General features: G+C 45.3%; 1 protein-coding gene across 4 annotated transcripts in view; it reads right to left on the bottom strand.

Annotated features, from left to right (window-relative positions):
- Positions 1–13,334, bottom strand: part of LOC139750387 (solute carrier family 7 member 14-like) — a 579,902-nt gene that overhangs the window by 57,103 nt on the left and 509,465 nt on the right. For all 4 annotated transcript variants that reach the window (XR_011713125.1, XM_071665121.1, XM_071665122.1 and 1 more), the window contains 2 exons: positions 5,948–6,178; positions 2,491–2,699 (listed from right to left, as the gene is read on the bottom strand). Coding sequence is in view for 3 of the 4 variants with exons in the window: in XM_071665121.1 (XP_071521222.1) it covers positions 2,491–2,699; positions 5,948–6,178 (440 nt within the window). In the remaining variant the exon portion in view is untranslated. The remainder of the gene's footprint in view (positions 1–2,490; positions 2,700–5,947; positions 6,179–13,334) is intronic.

The following is a 13,334-nucleotide window of genomic DNA, read 5'->3' on the forward strand; positions in this document are numbered from 1 at the left end:
AGGTAGATCGTACTTTCAGGCCGGTCTTGGTGCCTCTTCCAGTAGATTAAGCAACTTTCCCCTTTCTCTGATTTGCTTGATACTTTCCTGACCTGCACTGTGAACTTATCCTCCTCTCCTTTTGCGTATCCATCCAATTTTCTCTCGTATGTTCTGTTGCCATTCAGTTGATCCAACATTATGAAAGCAGATGTAAGAAAAGCTAGAGAGTCCGGCATTGAAATAGGATAAATGGTCAAACCTGAATGCAACAACCCTGCTAATGAAGATAGCGTAGTATACAAAGTCCCATGTAATAGCTGTCCTTCTTCATACTATGGTGTGTCAGGACGTGGGCTTGAGAAACGTACAACAGAGCACAGGAATAATGTGAGAGCTTATAGGACATCCACTCCTATAATGGTTCATGTAGACAGGTAGGGACACGTCGCTAGCTGGAACGGTGATGTAATATTAAGCAAAGGTTCAACAAAGACAATGAGAAAAGCGATTGAAGCTGCATACATCAATGTAAATAATACCATAAACCGTAGGGAAGGTTTTGTGTGTATAGCGGAAGCAGGAAGCTCATTGGTTGTGAGGTGCATAGTCGGGGGAGGAACAGCCAATCAGGGAGCAGAATTCTCAGGCAGCCCGGGAGGTGACCTGCGCGCGCTTGTATTCAAGGCCAAGCTGGGGTGCTCGTTGTCGGTACCCTGAACACACACGCACACAAGACCCCGACATACCATGCACAAAAACCAGGGAACGGGCCGCCTACAGGCAAAGGCCCGTGTCGGACCAAGCAGAGGCCCGAAGGTCTTAAGATATAGAAAAAGAAAATGCTGGCTGTCAGCTCTGTGAGCAAGAACCTTGGGAGTCGAAACTTTAAAGCAATACAGTTCTCACATTACTCCTAGCTTAGCAGTGACGCTCCCACCTACCACATAGGGGTCCCGGGTTTCATCCTGGCTGATGGAGGTTTGCATATATATATATATATATATATATATATATATATATATATATATATATATATATATCCCTGGGGATAGGGGAGAAAGAATACTTCCCACGTATTCCCTGCGTGTCGTAGAAGGCGACTAAAAGGGGAGGGAGCGGGGGGCTGGAAATCCTCCCCTCTCGTTTTTTTTTAATTTTCCAAAAGAAGGAACAGAGAATTGGGCCAGGTGAGGGTATTCCCTCAAAGGCCCAGTCCTCTGTTCTTAACGCTACCTCGCTAATGCGGGAAATGGCGAATAGTTTGAAAGAATATATATATATATATATATATATATATATATATATATATATATATATATATATATATATATATATATATATATATATATATATATATATATATTGTGGAAAGACTGAGATCAGTAAATACAAGGAAACATATCTAGAAAAGGAGAATAATAGAGAGTTGGGAGAGACGGGTAGATAGAAATGCTGGTGTATTCCCTTCGTCCACAGACGAACGACACAAGATGTCAACACCAGCTGATTATACATTGCAGCAATGCCTTCCGGCGGGATGATGCTCTCGCCTCACACACCTGGTCAAGTATGCTGATATCTCTGCCATTAACATATTCATGAGGGGGAAATGTTGGCACGTTCTGGGACGATAGTTACCGGCGCTCGTCTCGAGTATCACTGGAGGAGCTATTTTGTTTGTCTGAGCTGATGCAAAACGAAGCAGTTTATAGCCCTCCACCAGACACTGGCCCCTGATTCGATGTTAAGACGCGCGCCATACGTGAGGGTGAGGGTGACGGTGGTGATGAGGATGGTAGATGACACGTTGCTGGGACACACAGGATACGTGAGGACACACAGGATACGTGAGGACACACAGGATACGTCTGGACACACAGGATACGTGAGGACACACAGGATACATGAGGGTGATGGTGGTGATGAAGATGGCAGATGACACGTTGCCAGGACGTCAGAGATATATGAGGGTGGAGGTGATGATCATAGTGAGGGTGGCACGTGGAAATGTGCAGGCAAGGAGGAATGTTAGAAGTGAGGAGGGAGGCTGGTGATAGAAGCAAAATGCACGGAGACTAACCCCAGACCATCCATGGGGCATGAACCCTCCGTATCTACTTACCCTGGACCATCCATGGGACATGAACCCTCCGTATCTACTTACCCTGGACCATCCATGGGACATGAACCCTCCGTGTCTACCTTCCCCTCAGACCATCCATGGGGCATGAATCCTCCGTGTCTACTTGCCCCTCAGACCATCCATGGGGCATGAACCCTCCGTATCCACTTACCCCGGACCATCCATGGGGCATGAACCCTCCGTATCCACTTACCCCTCAGACCATCCATGGGGCATGAGCCCTCCGTATCCACTTACCCCGGACCATCCATGGGGCATGAACCCTGAGGGTCCGCTTACCCTGGACCATCCATGAGGCATGAACCCTCCGTGTCTACTTACCCCTCAGACCATCCATGGGGCATGAACACTCCGTATCCACTTACCCCGGACCATCCATGGGGCATGAACCCTGAGGGTCCGCCCCAGTTCTTGAAGTCGACGAAGAAGAGGCCGACCACCATCACGAAGACCCACACGATGAAGTTGACCAAGTTGAGGATGTTGTTGAACTGCACTGACTTGCGGACGCCCCCGACCAACACCCCGCCCATCATGAGGGTCAGCACGAAGGCCAGCAGGTCCGGAGGCTCACCTGTTGACCTCGACACACTTAGCAAACACAACGCACACACTCACCACGACCCCTGTCTGCTACATACTCAGCCAGACACTCACACACCACGACTCCTGTCTGCTACATACTCAGCCAGACGCACACACACCACGACTCCTGTCTGCTACATACTCAGCCAGACACTCACGTACCACGACTCCTGTCTGCTACACACTCAGCCAGACACTCACACACCACGACTCCTGTCTGCTACATACTCAGCCAGACACTCACACACCACGACTCCTGTCTGCTACACACTCAGCCAGACACTCACACACCACGACTCCAGTCTGCTACATACTCAGCCAGACACTCACACACCACGACTCCTGTCTGCTACACACTTAGCCAGACACTCGCACACCACGACTCCTGTCTGCTACATACACAACGGTACACACACACACACACCACGACTCCTGTATTCTACATACACAGCGGTACACCCACATACCATGGATCCTGTATCTTACATACACAACGGTACACCCACATACCATGGATCCTGTATCTTACATACACAACGGTACACCCACACACCACGATCCTTATTCTACATACACAACGCTACACCCACACACCACGACTCCTGATTCTATATACACAACTGTACACACACACACACACACCACGACTCCTGTATTCTACATACACAACGGTACACCCACATACCACGATCCTTATTCTACATACACAACGCTACACCCACACACCACGACTCCTGATTCTATATACACAACGGTACACACACACACACACACACACACACACACACACACACACACACACACACACACTCACACACACACACACACACACACACCACGACTCCTGTATTCTACATACACAAAGGTACACCCACATACCACAGATCCTGTATATTACATACACAACGGTACACTTTCACACGTTTAGTTAGACAGCTAAAGATACACAATTTTGGCTAAGAATCACCATGGGCGAGCAACGTTCACATGACACTTGGCCAACAGCTTGTTAAACTGTGATGAATGATATAATGATAAAGTGTTTAGACGAGTGCATACATGATATGGTTACTAGGGAGTTACCTTGCTAATAAATACTCAGGAAATGCCTTTCTAACAACAGTACTAGGATGATATCCTCCTAACAACAGTACTAGGATGATATCCTCCTAAGAACAGTACTAGGATGATGTCCTCCTAACAACAGTACTAGGATGATGTCCTCCTAACAACAGTACTAGGAAGATATCATCCTAACAACAGTACTAGGAAGATATCATCCTAACAACAGTACTAGGAAGATATCATCCTAACAACAGTACTAGGATGATGTCCTCCTAACAACAGTACTAGGATGATGTCCTCCTAACAACAGTACTAGGATGATATCCTCCTAACAACAGTACTAGGATGATATCCTCCTAACAACAGTACTAGGATGATATCCTCCTAAGAACAGTACTAGGATGATGTCCTCCTAACAACAGTACTAGGATGATGTCCTCCTAACAACAGTACTAGGAAGATATCATCCTAACAACAGTACTAGGATGATGTCCTCCTAACAACAGTACTAGGATGATGTCCTCCTAACAACAGTACTAGGAAGATATCATCCTAACAACAGTACTAGGATGATATCCTCCTAACAACAGTACTAGGATGATGTCCTCCTAACAACAGTACTAGGATGATGTCCTCCTAACAACAGTACTAGGATGATGTCCTCCTAACAACAGTACTAGGAAGATATCATCCTAACAACAGTACTAGGATGATATCCTCCTAACAACAGTACTAGGATGATGTCCTCCTAACAACAGTACTAGGATGATGTCCTCCTAACAACAGTACTAGGATGATGTCCTCCTAACAACAGTACTAGGAAGATATCATCCTAACAACAGTACTAGGAAGATATCATCCTAACAACAGTACTAGGATGATGTCCTCCTAACAACAGTACTAGGATGATATCCTCTTAACAACAGTACTAGGATGATGTCCTCCTAACAACAGTACTAGGATGATATCCTCTTAACAACAGTACTAGGATAATACCTTCATAACAACAGTACTAGGATAATACCTTCATAACAACAGTACTAGGATAATACCTTCATAACAACAGTACTAGGATAATACCTTCCTAACAACAGTACTAGGATAATACCTTCATAACAACAGTACTAGGATAATACCTTCCTAACAACAGTACTAGGATAATACCTTCATAACAACAGTACTAGGATAATACCTTCATAACAACAGTACTAGGATAATACCTTCATAACAACAGTACTAGGATAATACCTTCATAACAACAGTACTAGGATAATACCTTCCTAACAACAGTACTAGGATAATACCTTCATAACAACAGTACTAGGATAATACCTTCATAACAACAGTACTAGGATAATACCTTCATAACAACAGTACTAGGATAATACCTTCATAACAACAGTACTAGGATAATACCTTCATAACAACAGTACTAGGGAGGTACTTTTCTAATAAAAGCATGTTTGGAATTCATCATAGATATCTAGCATAGCTTCCCTGATTTGATAACTGCACGTTTCATTAATGTTAGTTTTTGCATATTTACTCTGAAAACACCCATTCTATCCGAGCAAAATCTGATGTGAAGTTAATGAGGAATGAGTAGCCGTTGATTTTGCCTGTCAGCAACTTTTGGAAAGAGATCTGCCAACGGTACACTAAGCAAGCGGTACAATGGGCGAAAAGGTACAAGGGGCAAGCGGTACTAAGCCAAACGGTACTTGGTCCCTTGAACACGACGCTGAAACCCTCCTCCAGAACAGTAACGACCATTACGAACGACTCTACTACCCTTGACCACAACGGTACGACCCCTGTGCATCAATGTCGTGTACTCTTAAGCGTTACGTCAAAGACATAAGGGTCGTGCCTCACGCGTCGTGCTCAAGAGTCGTACCCATCTGTACTGAAGGACTGTGTGTGCCATGACGCTCAAGGGTCGTGTCGTCGTGCCCAAGGGTCGTCCGCTGTGCTCAAGGAGCTGGAGGCAAAATGCGTGAAGAGCAGAGGACCCAGGTACACCTGGCTCGCTCTTCAGCACGAAGGGAGGACCTGCTCATCTCGAACTCATGGAATTCGTCCGACCCATTGCAAAGAGGGATCTTACAGTGCCCCTTGATCTGACCTTCCTCATCACACCTGTAGCCACAGCTGCCAGGAGACGACACCTACCAAACATCGTGCCGAAGGTGTTCCTCATACTGGTCGAGATGGCGCCGTTGAAGATGGCGTCGAAGCAGGCGCTGAGGGCGCAGGCGCAGGCGGAGGTGCCGATCAGCTCCTCCAGAACCATGTTCCAGCCGATGATGAAGGCCATCACCTCGCCAACGGTGACGTAGCTGTACATGTAGGCGCCCCCAGACGTGTTGGGGACTCGCACTCCAAACTCGGCGTAGCACACGCCTGTGGACAGCCAACAGGAACAGAGATGAGGCACCTGACGCGGGAAAAGGAGCACAGATGAGGTGATTAATACGGAAAAGGAACTCGTGTGAGATCATCACCACGTAAAGGGAACATAGGTGAGGTCGTGGCTCCAGAAGTGGGACACAGGTGAGGTTTGTGATACGGAACAGGAAGAGAGATGACTGGAAACATGGGTCTGGAACACACGAGTGAGGTCGTCGCATCGGAACAGGAACACTGGTGAAGTCGTTGCTCCGGAAGAGGAACACGTGTGAAAGTATTGATCCGGAGGAGAAACACATGTGAGTCAAACGTTCCGGAAAAGGAGAACTTTATTGATCCCAAACACGAACACAGGACGTGAGGGGGAGATGGTCTGTCCGTGCCCCGCGAACAGGAAGAAGAGGGGGTGAGTTGGGCGCTTCTGGATGTCTGCCTGGCTGGCGAGCCAGCACCACTCCCCTGTACCGGAGCGACCATGGGCAGGGCCCTCACCACAAGACGGCTGGGGGCCCACAGGGCCCACAGTGTTACTTACCCAGAGGCTGAGATAACATGGCCCTTTGATCTGTGACACTCAAAGATAACTAACATAACTAGAGTAACTAGCATTACTTAATTAGTAGCGTTACTAGAGTAACTAAGATTACTAGTATAGCATTACCAGAGAGACCAGGATTGCTAGAGTATGTAGCATTATTAGAATAACTAACATTGCAATAATAACTAGCATCATTTAAGTAAATAGCATTACTGTTACAACTAGCATTACTAGAATAACTAACAATATCAATGTAACTAGCACTACTAGAGTAACTTGCATTACTAGAGTAAATAGCATTACTAGAATAACTAGCATTACTAATGCAACTAGCATCAGAGTAACTAGCACCACTAACGCAAGAAGCATTAGTAGACTAGCATACGTTATAAGGATAACTAGCACTATTAGCGTAACTAGCACTATTAGAGTAACTAGCATTACTAAAGTAACTAGATATACCAATGTAACAAGCATTATAAGGGTAACATCAACATTGATAGATTACCTAGCATTACTAGAGTAACTAGAATTACCAATGCACCTAGAATTATTGGAGTAACTAGTATTCCTAGGATAAATAGCATTACTAGAGTAGTAAACATTACCAGTATAACTAGCATTGATAGGGTAACCACCTCTACTAGAGTAACTAGCATTATTAGAATAACTAGTATTTCTAGGGTAACTAGTTTTATGAGAGTAGTTATCATGACTAGCGAAATTCCTAACTGGAGAATTACTTGTTTGATCCGAGTAACCATAACTCGAGTGACAATTTTCTAGAATAACTAAAATAACTAGCATAAATAGAATAGTTATCATCAGAAACATAACTAGTCACCATCATCTGTAGATTAACTAGCGTGACTAAAGTAACCATCATCAGAAGCGTTACTAGTATTAATGTTACTACAGTAACCATGACTAGAGTAACTATCATCAAGAGAAAGTAACTACAGTTACTATTGTGCTGTTATTAGCATTATGGGAGTACCTTAGTTACCGCAGTAACAAGCACTAGGGAAATAACAAGCAATGCATGGTATGTTAGCATTAAATTGATATACATCAATGGGACAGTAAACATATACATATTTTTCATACTATTCGCCACCTCCCGCATCATCGAGGTAGTGTCAAGAACAGAGGACTCAGCCTTGGAGGGAATATCCTCACTTAGCCCCCTTCTCTGTTCCTTCTTTTGGAAAATCGAAAACGAGAGGGGAGGATTTCTAGCCCCCCCGCTACCTCCCCTTTTAGTCGCCTTCTACGACACATTATTACTCATCTCAACGTGACAGAGTTAAATTATCATCATTTCAATCTATGTTCCTTACGGCATTACGTATTTGCAGTCCAGAGTATATTGATGATGAGTTTGAGAAGATATATTCTATTGGATCTAAGTTAAAGTACCCTAGATCTTTCATTGATAAATTCCTTAAGTTAGCAAAGAAATAATTTTATAGAGTTGACACCAAGAATCTTTTAGTTCTCCCTTTTAATGATAATTTTACTTTACTTCCCATGTTGCTTTAATCCTTTACTGCAAATGTTGCCTTCAGCAACAAAAATACTATAAAGAATATCTTAATCAGGAGCTCACCAGAAAATTCTCCTGGGTGCATCTATAAAGTGCCATGCAGAAATTGTGATAAGCTTTATGTTGGGAAAACTGGTAAGGATCCTTCTCTTAGACTTAAGCAACATAAATAAAGTATAAGAACGGAACAAGAATCAAATGCCTTGTTTAATCACGTTAAGAACTATGATCATTGTATCGACTGAAGTAATGACCATCTCAGTTATTAGCTGTGACTCTATTACCACAAGAAATATCATTGAATCTTCTATTATCAAATACACAAAAAATTATAAGCTTAATATTAGTGAAAGTCTATACAAATTGGATAACTTTCTTGTTGATAAAATTTGTAAACAATTCACCTTCTTGTCCACATAACAAGTTTATGATACGCTCGTTGTCTGTCTTGGACAATCACATGTTTACCATATGGCGTCCTAGCTTCGTCTCTTCGTTGTATATCAACTGACTGTTATATTTCTCTCTTTTGTCTCCCCTGATGATGTGATTATTACACGAAAGTGCACTTGGGAACTTATCGTTTCATTTTCCCCGTGGACTCGTATGCCTTAGCCTGTGCCATGTAATCGACCACCTCCTTTAGAATAGATGAACAGCTGGGTTAATTGTGGACCAACTGCCGCAACCAAGATTCGACCCTATACGCTCGATCTTGAACGGCCCGTGAATGAGTCACGGTCAGGAAGGCCAAACCTCCACACCACGGAGGTGCATAACGAACAGTATAATCAACTTTTTTTTCTGTAAAAATACAGGTTTTTTCTAAAAGATTGGACATAAACGAGGATAAGATGAGCCATGGTACAGCTGTTATATTATGATAAGTTTGTAAATGTTTAACTACGTGAACACGAGATGCTTCATAATACGTTCTGCCATAATGCTTTCTTCGAACTTGGAGCCAAATGAAGATAAGGCTCATCACAGGCAGTTATATTTTGGTAAATATTTTTTCCCCTTTAACACCGAATCTTATGAAGATAAGAGGTGTCTTATTTAGGTTGTTTAAGTAAGGTAATTTTGTGAAGATTGGAGCCATTTGAAGGAGATGAGATGCGTCAAAGCATGTTGTTGTAATAAGGTAATTTTCAAGGTTAGGTTATTTTTAGATATGATTATTTCTCATCCCATTATACATGGAGGAGACACTTTCCACGTATAGATGAGTTGATATGAGAAAAATTAGACCTTATATACAACTGTAAGTGAAATGTAATTGCTTGCCTTAATGTGAGGAAGGTTGACAAAGGGGATATATAGGTAAGAAGTGGAGGGAATAAGAAGCGTGAGACCAAATTGGAGATGGAAGGATAGAGTGAAAAAGATCTTGAGTGACAGGGGCCTGATCGTGCAGGAGGGTGAAAGACGCGCACGGGATAGATTGAATTTGAACGATGTGGTATAAGCGGGTCGACGTGCAGTCAGTGGACTGAGCCAGGGCATGTGAAGCGTCTGGGGTAAACCGTGAAAGGGTCTGTGGGGCCTGGTTCTGGTTTTGGTGGATTGCACATGACAACTAGAGAATGAATGTGAGCGATTCCGGCCTTTCTTCGTCTGTTCTTGGCGCTACCTCACTAACGCGGGAAACAGTGGACAAAGCATGAATTAAACATGCATATTTCTATGTGTTTTTTTCTTTCCCCAGGAGCCCTCTTCGCTCCAATGCTGTGTTGCCTCCAGCTCAAAGAAAATTATGGGCAGCTGTTGCCTGAATAATCTTGGACGAGACTGTATTCCCTTTTTTCGACAGCCGATGCCACAGCCTCACCGAAGGTGAACATTCACTCACTCTCGGTGCAACCACAGCTATGTGGAGTCCGGTAACACCCACGTACATACCAAAACATACATGCAAAGTCATACCCACATACATAAAGAAATATTGTCATCATGACTTAGGTGTATTGAAGTGATGGCCGGAAACATTTTACACCCTCAGTGTCAGTAGGTTGAAGACAGCAGTCGCCCAGGGAAGTGCAACCCGTACTGACTTAGGAGCGTTCTGAGGCGATGCCCGGAACCGTGCTCCACCCTCAGTGCCAGGATCTCTTTACACTTTCCTTCTCACTAAAGCTCTGGTAAGGGGTAAAAACTTGTCATCTTTTGCCCTTACACGCTTCATACACCTCTGTCCCTCTAGACGCTGTCCTCATAAAGTCTCTACATGGCGTCCCTCTATCATTTCATGTGTGAGACTCTTCCATTTCGTTCCTCTTCGCTTCTCTTATTATTCGAGGCTTCGCCCTCGGCTAGATCCGTCCTCAGCTGGAGCCACTATTGGTCAAGTGATATTTGTGGCTGAGGGTGATGTAGGAGGCGGCGCCTCCCTGCCTGAGGGAGCTGGTGGTGTGTGGTGCTCTGGCGAGCGGGACGAGCCTCCCCTTCCTCCTCCCTGCTGGTCTGGCGGAGGCAGGCAGTATGGCTCCGCTAGATTAGATCTTATTATTGGTGCCTGATGGCGGAGCCCAACCTTTTATTACTTGGCCAAGACTCGCGTGGAGGCGGCGCGCCCTGGTGGAGCTGTAGGGCCAGGAATGGTGCGGGTGCGGGTGGGGTTGAAGCGCTGTCCCTCTGTTGTCCTGGTGTGTGTGGTTGTGGGTCTTAGGACAGTGTTAAGCTCTAATGCTCTTTGATCCTTTGTCCTCTCCGCTTCTCGTTCGTCTAGTGTCCTCTCCTCCTCAGTTATTGTTGATCATGTGTCCTCTCCATTCCCTTTATCTATTTTTTCGTCTCTCTATTCTCGCTGAATTGTCTATTGTCCTCTCCACTTTTTGTGGTTTCTCTCGTATCCTTCCCAGGCCCATTGTTTGTATCGTGTCCTGTCTACTTCCTGTTGTTTGTTTCGTGTCCTCTCCACTCACTCTTCTCCTCTCTTCTATCTACAGATCCCCAGTTGTTTGGTGTGCTTCTCTCCTCCCGTATTGTTTGCTCCTTGTCTTATCCTCCTGTGTTGTTTGCCCCTTGTCCTATCCTCCGGTGTTGTTTGCCATTGTCCTCCCCCATATCTATCATTTGTCTCGTGTTCTCTCTATCTCTTGTTATTTGTCTTTCTATTTCCTCATCATCCCTTGTTCTGTCTCTCTACATATACGTACATTAATATCTCTACGCTTCTCTGCTATCTCTTGTTCAACACTTATCTGTCTCACCATCTCCACCAGTCCTTGACTGTCTCACCATCTCCACCAGTCTTTGACTGTCTCACCATCTCCACCAATATTTAACTGTCTCACCATCTCCACCAGTCCTTGACTGTCTCACCATCTCCACCAGTCCTTGACTGTCTCATCATCTCCACCAGTCCTTGACTGTCTCACCATCTCACCAGTCCTTGACTGTCTCACCATCTCCACCAGTCCTTGACTGTCTCACCATCTCCACCAGTCCTTGACTGTCTCACCATCTCCACCAGTCCTTGACTGTCTCATCATCTCCACCAGTTCTTGACTGTCTCACCATCTCCACCAGTCTTTGACTGTCTCACCATCTCCACCAGTCTTTGACTGTCTCACCATCTCCACCAGTCCTTGACTCTCACCATCTCCACCAGTCCTTGACTGTCTCACCATCTCACCAGTCCTTGACTGTCTCACCATCTCCACCAGTCCTTGACTGTCTCATCATCTCCACCAGTCCTTGACTGTCTCACATCTCCACCAGTCCTTGACTGTCTCACCATCTCCACCAGTCTTTGACTCTCACCATCTCCACCAGTCCTTGACTGTCTCACCATCTCCACCAGTCTTTGACTGTCTCACCATCTCCACCAGTCTTTGACTGTCTCACCATCTCCACCAGTCTTTGACTGTCTCACCATCTCCACCAGTCTTTGACTGTCTCACCATCTCCACCAGTCCTTGACTGTCTCACATCTCCACCAGTCCTTGACTGTCTCATCATCTCCACCAGTCCTTGACTGTCTCATCATCTCCACCAGTCCTTGACTGTCTCACCATCTCCACCAGTCCTTGACTGTCTCACATCTCCACCAGTCCTTGACTGTCTCACCATCTCCACCAGTCCTTGACTGTCTCATCATCTCCACCAGTCTTTGACTGTCTCACCATCTCCACCAGTCCTTGACTGTCTCACATCTCCACCAGTCCTTGACTGTCTCATCATCTCCACCAGTCCTTGACTGTCTCACATCTCCACCAGTCCTTGACTGTCTCACCATCTCCACCAGTCTTTGACTGTCTCACCATCTCCACCAGTCCTTGACTGTCTCATCATCTCCACCAGTCCTTGACTGTCTCATCATCTCCACCAGTCCTTGACTGTCTCATCATCTCCACCAGTCTTTGACTGTCTCACCATCTCCACCAGTCCTTGACTGTCTCATCATCTCCACCAGTCTTTGACTGTCTCACCATCTCCACCAGTCTTTGACTGTCTCACCATCTCCACCAGTCCTTGACTGTCTCATCATCTCCACCAGTCTTTGACTGTCTCACCATCTCCACCAGTCTTTGACTGTCTCACCATCTCCACCAGTCCTTGACTGTCTCATCATCTCCACCAGTCCTTGACTGTCTCATCATCTCCACCAGTCTTTGACTGTCTCACCATCTCCACCAGTCTTTGACTGTCTCACCATCTCCACCAGTCCTTGACTGTCTCATCATCTCCACCAGTCTTTGACTGTCTCACCATCTCCACCAGTCTTTGACTGTCTCACCATCTCCACCAGTCTTTGACTGTCTCACCATCTCACCAGTCCTTGACTGTCTCATCATCTCCACCAGTCCTTGACTGTCTCATCATCTCCACCAGTCTTTGACTGTCTCACCATCTCCACCAGTCCTTGACTGTCTCACATCTCCACCAGTCCTTGACTGTTCATCATCTCCACCAGTCCTTGACTGTCTCACATCTCCACCAGTCCTTGACTGTCTCATCATCTCCACCAGTCTTTGACTGTCTCACCATCTCCACCAGTCTTTGACTGTCTCACCATCTCCACCAGTCCTTGACTGTCTCACCATCTCCACCAGTCCTTGACT

Source organism: Panulirus ornatus, chromosome 9 (genome assembly GCF_036320965.1).
Source record: "Panulirus ornatus isolate Po-2019 chromosome 9, ASM3632096v1, whole genome shotgun sequence".
NCBI lineage: Eukaryota > Metazoa > Arthropoda > Malacostraca > Decapoda > Palinuridae > Panulirus > Panulirus ornatus.